The sequence below is a fragment of the Eleutherodactylus coqui genome, chromosome 2, assembly GCF_035609145.1.
Source record: "Eleutherodactylus coqui strain aEleCoq1 chromosome 2, aEleCoq1.hap1, whole genome shotgun sequence".
NCBI classification, from domain to species: domain Eukaryota; kingdom Metazoa; phylum Chordata; class Amphibia; order Anura; family Eleutherodactylidae; genus Eleutherodactylus; species Eleutherodactylus coqui.
Window position 1 is genome coordinate 249,336,525 of NC_089838.1, and position 11,872 is coordinate 249,348,396.

Consider the following 11,872-nt stretch of genomic DNA (forward strand, 5'->3'; position numbering starts at 1 on the left):
GCCCATGGCTGTGAGTGTGAAGGCAGTGAGTAGCACCCAAGTGACAGGGGCCCGGGGAGGTCTTGAAGACTCCGAGTCCTTGAAGGATGTGGTCCAGGCCCTACGAGCAGAAATGAGAGAACTCCGCCTGGAAGTCTCCCAGATGAAGGCGGACTCATCCAGGGCCCCGGGATTGACCCCATCGTCCTGCCCACCTCCACAGAGAGTGTTCCGGGGGCGAGGATCCATTAATCCAGACCCATCCGGGGTGCGGGGATCAAGGGGACCCCTTTGCGGGAGCTGCCGACGGTATGGCCATATCGCTCGAGAGTGCCACCAACAGACGGAACCTGAGCTGGCTTTAAACTTCCGACTGCCGCAGTAACAGGGCATCCTGCGGCAGTTCCCTCAGAGCTAAGCCCACTACGCAATGAACGCGATCTCTATGCTAGCAGTCCCATTATGGAAGCTGAGCTGGAGGGCCAAAAGGTACACTGCCTAGTGGATACCGGATCGGAATGCACCCTGATGCCGTTGGAGCTTTTCGAGAGACACTTCGGGCATATGATGGAACCGGAAGATGGAAGTGTCATCCGGTTGACAGCTGCCAATAATGGTGCAATGGATGTACAAGGGATCGTCTGGATGCGAGTCCGGCTGTTTGGGCAGGACATTGGCAAAAAGGGGATTGTGCTGGTAGATCATCCGTCCCGAAAGGGACTCGATGTAACGCTGGGCATGAACGTGCTGAGAGACCTCGATCATTACCTCTATGCCAAGGAAGGGCCTAAATACTGGCAGCGGACCACCACGCACCGGCCAACTCAAAAGGTCCTACAGCAGATGGTGAGGAGCTGCAGTTTACAGAAGAGCCTCATGTCAGGGTGTCCTATTGGGCATGTGAGAGTACCGCTGAGAGCTCCAGTGAAGATTCCACCACGACAGGAGAAAATTTTGATGCTTCCAGTGGGAGCTGGGCGGCCACTGAATGGACTGGAGGTCCTGATCGAGCCTGCTCCACGGGGAGAAATGCAGAACCGCCCGCTGGTAGCCCGAGCACTCGTCACCGTGAAAGATGGGTGCGTGCCTATACGCTGCCTCAATGTCTGGGACAGTGAGTCGATCGTTCCTGGGAATACCCTGCTGGCTGAAGTTCATGTGCCCGAGGGCGGTGTCATTCACCGGAGGAGCTTCACGCTACAGCCAGATGGGAGGTTGGCTTGGACCTTTGCTGTGAAGGTCCAGCAAGAACAGGCCCCAACAGCTGAGTGGAACGGTCGAGTGATCATGTCTCTGATGGGAGTGGACCCCCGCTCTCTGACCCCGGGGCAACAAAAGCTTCTGGAAGACACGCTATGGGAGTACCAGGAAGCGTTCTCAAGGCATGATGAAGACTTCGGGTGTGCCACCGCTATCGAGCATGAAATCCCTACCCGCGACGCTGCGCCAGTTCGAGAACGGTACAGGCAAATCCCACCCAAGATGTATCAAGAGGTGAAAAATATGGTGGCCAGCATGCTGGAAAACCGGGTGATACAGGAAAGTAAAAGCCCATGGGCTGCTCCTGTGGTCCTGGTGCGAAAGAAAGACGGAAGTCTTCGGTTCTGTGTAGATTATCGGAAATTGAATGCCCGAACCATCCGGGATGCTTATCCTCTTCCACGGATCGAAGAGTCACTATCCTCCTTGGGTCGAGCTAAGTACTTTTCCACGCTCGACCTGGCTAGTGGATATTGGCAAGTGCCAGTAGCTGAAAAAGACAAGACAAAGACAGCCTTTATCTTGCCCATGGGACTATATGAGTTCAATAGGATGCCGTTCGGACTGACCAACGCTCCAGGGACGTTTCAGCGGTTGATGGAGCACTGTCTGGGTGACCTAAACTTTGAATCAGTATTGATATATCTGGATGACATTGTGGTGTTTGGGACTTCATTCGAAGATCATCTTAAAAAACTGCGGCAGGTCCTGGGACGACTACAAGATCATGGTCTGAAAATCAAGCCCAAAAAGTGTCAACTGCTTCAACAGCGCATAGAGTTCCTGGGACATGTGGTCACTCCAGAAGGGGTACAACCGGCCCCTAGCAAGGTGGAGGCCGTGCAAAAGTGGCCCCAGCCAAGAACCCTATGGGAAGTACAAGCGTTTCTAGGCCTGGCCGGTTGTTACAGGAGATTTATACCCAAGTTCTGTCATCTGGCCGGTCCACTAAACGAGCTGCTGAGAGGCACAACCGGAGGGCCCAGGAATCGCCCCATTGAGTGGGGACCACGACAGCAAGAAGCCTTCGAGGCATTGAAAAGAACTCTGACCAGCGCCCCAATCCTGGCCTATGCACAGTTTGATAGCCCGTTCTTGCTGTACACGGATGGAAGTTTATATGGTCTTGGAGCTGTGTTATCTCAAGTTCAAGACGGGCGTGAGAGGGTCATTGCCTATGGCAGTAGGTCGTTAAGGGAGTCGGAGCGCAACCCTGACAACTATAGTTCCTTTAGGTTGGAGCTTTTGGCGCTGGTCTGGGCCATGACTGAGAAGTTTGCAGAGTATTTGACGGGCGCAGAAGTGACTGTGATGACGGACAATAACCCGCTAGCGCACTTGGAGAACGCTAAGCTAGGCGCCCTTGAGCAGCGATGGATGGCCCGCCTTTCCAAGTATCAGTACCGCATCCAGTTCCGGTCAGGGAGGGAGAACGGCAACGCCGATGCCCTCTCCCGAGTTCCGGTGGGGTCGCCAACCAAGAGGGGAGAAGAGGATTTAGAAGACACTGAAATTCCACACCTCGGCAGAGTACCACCATTCCAGAATCTGACACATTCAAGTGGGGTGGCTTCAGGGATGCCGATGGTGTTGGGGAAGACGTTGGGAGATTGGGAACGAGTCCAAAGTAGCTGCTCGGACCTATGGAAAGTGAGAGAGTGGGTCCGAACTAAGGTTTGGCCTAGCCCGGACGAGCGGGCCAGTCTGACGCAGGAAGGTCAGAAGTTGCTGAGACAATGGGATAAGCTGAGTATTAACCAGGGGCTCCTGTGCCGGACCATATACGTACAGTCCGAGCTGCAGCACCGGCAACAGGTTGTCATCCCTATGTCACTGGGATCAGCTGCCGCTCAAGAAGCCCATGAGAGGGGGGCTCATTTCGGGAGCACGAAGACGTACCAATGGCTCCAGCGCTTCGTATATTGCCCGGATTTGGGAGAAATGGTGACCGAGGCATGTCTGAAATGTCGGTCCTGCGGGCTGAGTAAAAGCCCCGAGCAATGGGCCCCTGTGCAAACTATCCGGACTTCCGCCCCCCTGGAAATCTTATTGATTGATTATGTACAGATCGGGTACTCTACCTCCGGACACCCCTACTGTTTGGTCATGACGGACCACTTTACAAAATATGCAGTGGCCGTGCCCACCAGAGATCAGACGGCTGAATCGGCTGCTGAGGCAGTCTGTAAACACTTTATACAAGTGTTTGGGTGTCCGCGGAGAATTCATTCAGATCAGGGGGCATGTTTCCAGGGTGCTTTGATGAGGGAGCTGTATCAGCTCTATGGTATCGAACGTTCCCGCACGACTCCGTACCATCCACAAGGGAATGGGGCATGTGAGCGGTTCAACCGCACCTTGATACAGATGCTGCGGACGCTAGAGGAAAGTCAAAAAGCCCAGTGGCCAGAGTACTTACCTGAGCTGATGTGGGCCTACAACAATAGGGTTCACAATACCACTGGTTACTCTCCACACATGCTTATGTTTGGGAGAGCAGGCCAGGAGATCGAGGATCTTCACATGCCGGATCCGAGGCAGCCTCCGCCGAGGAGCACCACCGCCTGGGTGCAAGACCATCGTCGCCGACTGAGAGCAATACATAAGCTTGTGGGTGAGCGCCTGAGACAAGTGGTGCACCCCAACCCGGGGCCAGTGCAGATGGATGAGTATGCTCCAGGTGATCGTGTGATAGTCAGAGCCAAGAGGCCAACCGGAAAATTGGATGGGCGGTGGGAGGCGGTTCCATACATAGTGAAGCAGAAGGTAGATCCTGATATCCCCGTGTATGAGGTTGAGCCCGAGGGGACTGGGGGACCCTCAAGGAACCTCCACCGTAACATGTTGAGACACTGTCACTTTCAGCAACCTGCGGCTGATAAGGAGATGCTTATCCCTACCCCTAGTATTGGGGAACCCCTGGTAGATGATGAATGGTGGGTAGTTTCTGTCCCGGCCATGTCGGAGTCCCCGGTCGTGACAAGCTCGCCACCCAGGGAGAGAGATGCCCAGCCAGCAGAACCACATCCATCGAGTGTGCCAACTGTCCCTGGTCCTATGACTCTGCGCAGGACGGCCAGGTCCACCGCTGGTGTACCCCCACAGCGCTACGCGCAGGATGAGTTTGAGTGGGGGAGGTTGCCAGGGACGGCAACATCTAGTGGGGTGGCATGTAAGGTGGTGAAACAGTCCTCCTGCTGTGAATGTCCGTTTCTGTTGTAAATGTCATTTTGTTTTTGACCACAAGAGGTCACTGTGCTCTGGACTGGGATAGAGAAAAAAGAAGTACATCATGACCAGAGAGAGGAGCAGAGGAAAAGGAGGAGAGGTGCGTGTGAGCGAGCTGAGATGAGCTGGGGAGGACTGCAGCTAGCGAGAGAGACACTGCGATCCACCGGGAAAAGGACCCCAACGAGGACCGGAGCTATCATGAGGGGAGCTGCATTAGAGACTGTTCCAGAGTTTGTCAGACTACCATTTTAACGGAGAAGATGGTCATTACAGACCGGGCTCAGAAGTAGCGGCGTCAGTGAGTTCATATGGTTCTTGGATGAAATCCTATTCCTGCGTTCCGGACAAAGTCTAAAGGTACCCACCAGACCCGGGTCAGCCAGAGAACTAAGGCCTCTGGTGTAACCGTGCACGCACCGCCAAACTGATTGAGACTAATAACAAGGCCTGTAGTTAGCTAGTTTAGTTAGGCATACTGATGGCCGCCGGCCGCACTGCTGGGGACTGAACTGTCCGACATAGTCCTAACACACAGAGAACTCTATACTCGTAGAGCTGTCTAAGGATATCTACAAGTCACACGTTACGCAACTGTACTTTGCCTTGACTTGTGAGCTATATATTGTTATATCTGTTGAGTGGTGTTGTGTAAGGGGAGAATACGGGTGTGTTGATAAGATTGTAAGCTCTTGTGCTGTGCCGCCGGTGCTTCCCTAGCATCCACACTGATTGTTCCTGCTTCCAGGGTGATAGAAGGTAATAGCGGCTGGTTAGAGACGGCCGGCGGCTAGGCAAAAGCTTGGAGGATATTGAAGGCGCACATTATAGAGCACAGCGCTGCATGGCACAAGAGTCTCAGCCTCCCCGCTGAGCGTATGTAACTTTCTGGGGGAGTTCGGGTTGGTTAAGGGTTCTGCCAAATTAAGTAAAATCTCATTGCTACGGATTGGTTCTGAGTCGCGTCTTTTGTTCAGGACTTCGCTGTATTCTGGAAAGCCCACCCCGGTCGGCGGCTTACACTTGGCGTAGTCGGCAGGATACAGCGATCGTCATGGACGGAGACGTGGCGGGAAACATTCCCCTAGCGCCAGCGGCCCAGGGTGCCCCTGCGCAACAAGAATTCCTAGCCCCAGTACCTGTCACGCCAGCCCAAGTAGGGTACTTATCGGCTGGAGCACTAATGCAGCACTTGCCAAAGTTTAACGGTAAAAATATGGGGTTGCAGGACTGGACCGAAAGGGTACAAAGTATAGTTAAATTGAGTAATTTGATACCTGCGCTGCGTGCAGAGATAGCATTGGGGGCCCTGGAAGGCGACGCTAGACGGACCGTGATGGTACGGCCCGAGTCAGAAAGAGACACTTTGGAGAAAATATTCTCCCTGCTGGAGGGGGCACAGGGAGGGCGAACCAGGGTAGCGCATTTGCGCAGCAGCTTCTTCAACCGGTCCCAGCGAGAGGGTGAAACGTTAATACAATACTCTAACGCCCTACAGGAAGTGTTGAATGAAGTGCAACGACGGGATTCAGGGGCCATGGGAGCTTTCAAGGAAGTGGACCGGCTACTACGAGACCAATTTATTCTAGGACTATCCAATAGATTTTTACAGGATAAACTGCAAGAGTTGACCCGGGCAGATGCTGACCTGACATTTTATAATGTTTACCGGGCTGCTGTAGAGAGAGAAGAAGAGCCCATGGCTGTGAGTGTGAAGGCAGTGAGTAGCACCCAAGTGACAGGGGCCCGGGGAGGTCTTGAAGACTCCGAGTCCTTGAAGGATGTGGTCCAGGCCCTACGAGCAGAAATGAGAGAACTCCGCCTGGAAGTCTCCCAGATGAAGGCGGACTCATCCAGGGCCCCGGGATTGACCCCATCGTCCTGCCCACCTCCACAGAGAGTGTTCCGGGGGCGAGGATCCATTAATCCAGACCCATCCGGGGTGCGGGGATCAAGGGGACCCCTTTGCTGGAGCTGCCGACGGTATGGCCATATCGCTCGAGAGTGCCACCAACAGACGGAACCTGAGCTGGCTTTAAACTTCCGACTGCCGCAGTAACAGGGCATCCTGCGGCAGTTCCCTCAGAGCTAAGCCCACTACGCAATGAACGCGATCTCTATGCTAGCAGTCCCATTATGGAAGCTGAGCTGGAGGGCCAAAAGGTACACTGCCTAGTGGATACCGGATCGGAATGCACCCTGATGCCGTTGGAGCTTTTCGAGAGACACTTCGGGCATATGATGGAACCGGAAGATGGAAGTGTCATCCGGTTGACAGCTGCCAATAATGGTGCAATGGATGTACAAGGGATCGTCTGGATGCGAGTCCGGCTGTTTGGGCAGGACATTGGCAAAAAGGGGATTGTGCTGGTAGATCATCCGTCCCGAAAGGGACTCGATGTAACGCTGGGCATGAACGTGCTGAGAGACCTCGATCATTACCTCTATGCCAAGGAAGGGCCTAAATACTGGCAGCGGACCACCACGCACCGGCCAACTCAAAAGGTCCTACAGCAGATGGTGAGGAGCTGCAGTTTACAGAAGAGCCTCATGTCAGGGTGTCCTATTGGGCATGTGAGAGTACCGCTGAGAGCTCCAGTGAAGATTCCACCACGACAGGAGAAAATTTTGATGCTTCCAGTGGGAGCTGGGCGGCCACTGAATGGACTGGAGGTCCTGATCGAGCCTGCTCCACGGGGAGAAATGCAGAACCGCCCGCTGGTAGCCCGAGCACTCGTCACCGTGAAAGATGGGTGCGTGCCTATACGCTGCCTCAATGTCTGGGACAGTGAGTCGATCGTTCCTGGGAATACCCTGCTGGCTGAAGTTCATGTGCCCGAGGGCGGTGTCATTCACCGGAGGAGCTTCACGCTACAGCCAGATGGGAGGTTGGCTTGGACCTTTGCTGTGAAGGTCCAGCAAGAACAGGCCCCAACAGCTGAGTGGAACGGTCGAGTGATCATGTCTCTGATGGGAGTGGACCCCCGCTCTCTGACCCCGGGGCAACAAAAGCTTCTGGAAGACACGCTATGGGAGTACCAGGAAGCGTTCTCAAGGCATGATGAAGACTTCGGGTGTGCCACCGCTATCGAGCATGAAATCCCTACCCGCGACGCTGCGCCAGTTCGAGAACGGTACAGGCAAATCCCACCCAAGATGTATCAAGAGGTGAAAAATATGGTGGCCAGCATGCTGGAAAACCGGGTGATACAGGAAAGTAAAAGCCCATGGGCTGCTCCTGTGGTCCTGGTGCGAAAGAAAGACGGAAGTCTTCGGTTCTGTGTAGATTATCGGAAATTGAATGCCCGAACCATCCGGGATGCTTATCCTCTTCCACGGATCGAAGAGTCACTATCCTCCTTGGGTCGAGCTAAGTACTTTTCCACGCTCGACCTGGCTAGTGGATATTGGCAAGTGCCAGTAGCTGAAAAAGACAAGACAAAGACAGCCTTTATCTTGCCCATGGGACTATATGAGTTCAATAGGATGCCGTTCGGACTGACCAACGCTCCAGGGACGTTTCAGCGGTTGATGGAGCACTGTCTGGGTGACCTAAACTTTGAATCAGTATTGATATATCTGGATGACATTGTGGTGTTTGGGACTTCATTCGAAGATCATCTTAAAAAACTGCGGCAGGTCCTGGGACGACTACAAGATCATGGTCTGAAAATCAAGCCCAAAAAGTGTCAACTGCTTCAACAGCGCATAGAGTTCCTGGGACATGTGGTCACTCCAGAAGGGGTACAACCGGCCCCTAGCAAGGTGGAGGCCGTGCAAAAGTGGCCCCAGCCAAGAACCCTATGGGAAGTACAAGCGTTTCTAGGCCTGGCCGGTTGTTACAGGAGATTTATACCCAAGTTCTGTCATCTGGCCGGTCCACTAAACGAGCTGCTGAGAGGCACAACCGGAGGGCCCAGGAATCGCCCCATTGAGTGGGGACCACGACAGCAAGAAGCCTTCGAGGCATTGAAAAGAACTCTGACCAGCGCCCCAATCCTGGCCTATGCACAGTTTGATAGCCCGTTCTTGCTGTACACGGATGGAAGTTTATATGGTCTTGGAGCTGTGTTATCTCAAGTTCAAGACGGGCGTGAGAGGGTCATTGCCTATGGCAGTAGGTCGTTAAGGGAGTCGGAGCGCAACCCTGACAACTATAGTTCCTTTAGGTTGGAGCTTTTGGCGCTGGTCTGGGCCATGACTGAGAAGTTTGCAGAGTATTTGACGGGCGCAGAAGTGACTGTGATGACGGACAATAACCCGCTAGCGCACTTGGAGAACGCTAAGCTAGGCGCCCTTGAGCAGCGATGGATGGCCCGCCTTTCCAAGTATCAGTACCGCATCCAGTTCCGGTCAGGGAGGGAGAACGGCAACGCCGATGCCCTCTCCCGAGTTCCGGTGGGGTCGCCAACCAAGAGGGGAGAAGAGGATTTAGAAGACACTGAAATTCCACACCTCGGCAGAGTACCACCATTCCAGAATCTGACACATTCAAGTGGGGTGGCTTCAGGGATGCCGATGGTGTTGGGGAAGACGTTGGGAGATTGGGAACGAGTCCAAAGTAGCTGCTCGGACCTATGGAAAGTGAGAGAGTGGGTCCGAACTAAGGTTTGGCCTAGCCCGGACGAGCGGGCCAGTCTGACGCAGGAAGGTCAGAAGTTGCTGAGACAATGGGATAAGCTGAGTATTAACCAGGGGCTCCTGTGCCGGACCATATACGTACAGTCCGAGCTGCAGCACCGGCAACAGGTTGTCATCCCTATGTCACTGGGATCAGCTGCCGCTCAAGAAGCCCATGAGAGGGGGGCTCATTTCGGGAGCACGAAGACGTACCAATGGCTCCAGCGCTTCGTATATTGCCCGGATTTGGGAGAAATGGTGACCGAGGCATGTCTGAAATGTCGGTCCTGCGGGCTGAGTAAAAGCCCCGAGCAATGGGCCCCTGTGCAAACTATCCGGACTTCCGCCCCCCTGGAAATCTTATTGATTGATTATGTACAGATCGGGTACTCTACCTCCGGACACCCCTACTGTTTGGTCATGACGGACCACTTTACAAAATATGCAGTGGCCGTGCCCACCAGAGATCAGACGGCTGAATCGGCTGCTGAGGCAGTCTGTAAACACTTTATACAAGTGTTTGGGTGTCCGCGGAGAATTCATTCAGATCAGGGGGCATGTTTCCAGGGTGCTTTGATGAGGGAGCTGTATCAGCTCTATGGTATCGAACGTTCCCGCACGACTCCGTACCATCCACAAGGGAATGGGGCATGTGAGCGGTTCAACCGCACCTTGATACAGATGCTGCGGACGCTAGAGGAAAGTCAAAAAGCCCAGTGGCCAGAGTACTTACCTGAGCTGATGTGGGCCTACAACAATAGGGTTCACAATACCACTGGTTACTCTCCACACATGCTTATGTTTGGGAGAGCAGGCCAGGAGATCGAGGATCTTCACATGCCGGATCCGAGGCAGCCTCCGCCGAGGAGCACCACCGCCTGGGTGCAAGACCATCGTCGCCGACTGAGAGCAATACATAAGCTTGTGGGTGAGCGCCTGAGACAAGTGGTGCACCCCAACCCGGGGCCAGTGCAGATGGATGAGTATGCTCCAGGTGATCGTGTGATAGTCAGAGCCAAGAGGCCAACCGGAAAATTGGATGGGCGGTGGGAGGCGGTTCCATACATAGTGAAGCAGAAGGTAGATCCTGATATCCCCGTGTATGAGGTTGAGCCCGAGGGGACTGGGGGACCCTCAAGGAACCTCCACCGTAACATGTTGAGACACTGTCACTTTCAGCAACCTGCGGCTGATAAGGAGATGCTTATCCCTACCCCTAGTATTGGGGAACCCCTGGTAGATGATGAATGGTGGGTAGTTTCTGTCCCGGCCATGTCGGAGTCCCCGGTCGTGACAAGCTCGCCACCCAGGGAGAGAGATGCCCAGCCAGCAGAACCACATCCATCGAGTGTGCCAACTGTCCCTGGTCCTATGACTCTGCGCAGGACGGCCAGGTCCACCGCTGGTGTACCCCCACAGCGCTACGCGCAGGATGAGTTTGAGTGGGGGAGGTTGCCAGGGACGGCAACATCTAGTGGGGTGGCATGTAAGGTGGTGAAACAGTCCTCCTGCTGTGAATGTCCCTGTTTCTGTTGTAAATGTCATTTTGTTTTTGACCACAAGAGGTCACTGTGCTCTGGACTGGGATAGAGAAAAAAGAAGTACATCATGACCAGAGAGAGGAGCAGAGGAAAAGGAGGAGAGGTGCGTGTGAGCGAGCTGAGATGAGCTGGGGAGGACTGCAGCTAGCGAGAGAGACACTGCGATCCACCGGGAAAAGGACCCCAACGAGGACCGGAGCTATCATGAGGGGAGCTGCATTAGAGACTGTTCCAGAGTTTGTCAGACTACCATTTTAACGGAGAAGATGGTCATTACAGACCGGGCTCAGAAGTAGCGGCGTCAGTGAGTTCATATGGTTCTTGGATGAAATCCTATTCCTGCGTTCCGGACAAAGTCTAAAGGTACCCACCAGACCCGGGTCAGCCAGAGAACTAAGGCCTCTGGTGTAACCGTGCACGCACCGCCAAACTGATTGAGACTAATAACAAGGCCTGTAGTTAGCTAGTTTAGTTAGGCATACTGATGGCCGCCGGCCGCACTGCTGGGGACTGAACTGTCCGACATAGTCCTAACACACAGAGAACTCTATACTCGTAGAGCTGTCTAAGGATATCTACAAGTCACACGTTACGCAACTGTACTTTGCCTTGACTTGTGAGCTATATATTGTTATATCTGTTGAGTGGTGTTGTGTAAGGGGAGAATACGGGTGTGTTGATAAGATTGTAAGCTCTTGTGCTGTGCCGCCGGTGCTTCCCTAGCATCCACACTGATTGTTCCTGCTTCCAGGGTGATAGAAGGTAATAGCGGCTGGTTAGAGACGGCCGGCGGCTAGGCAAAAGCTTGGAGGATATTGAAGGCGCACATTATAGAGCACAGCGCTGCATGGCACAAGAGTCTCAGCCTCCCCGCTGAGCGTATGTAACTTTCTGGGGGAGTTCGGGTTGGTTAAGGGTTCTGCCAAATTAAGTAAAATCTCATTGCTACGGATTGGTTCTGAGTCGCGTCTTTTGTTCAGGACTTCGCTGTATTCTGGAAAGCCCACCCCGGTCGGCGGCTTACAATTACGTGAGGTTTCAGGAGGAGGAGCAGGAGGAGGAGGATGAATATTATACACAGATTGATGAAGCTAAAAGGTCCACGTTTTTGATGGTGATAGAGAACAATGCTTCCATCCGCGGGTGCAGCCTACATATTGTTTAGGTATCGCTGCTGTCCGCTAGCGGAGAAGAGAAGTCTGGGGAAATCCAGGCTTTGCTCATCTTGATGAGTGTAAGCCTGT

The 11,872-nt window shown here is 53.8% G+C and overlaps 1 protein-coding gene across 1 annotated transcript; it reads left to right on the plus strand.

Annotated features, from left to right (window-relative positions):
- Nucleotides 1-1,260: 1,260 nt before the first annotated feature.
- Nucleotides 1,261-9,792, plus strand: LOC136610140 (uncharacterized; the record flags this gene model as incomplete). The annotated part of the gene is made up of 4 exons (XM_066589392.1): nucleotides 1,261-2,769; nucleotides 5,966-6,409; nucleotides 7,696-8,781; nucleotides 9,640-9,792. Coding segments are annotated over exons 1-4 (3,186 nt in total), but the record flags the coding sequence as incomplete, so codon positions are not given.
- Between the last annotated feature and the right edge of the window lie 2,080 nt (nucleotides 9,793-11,872).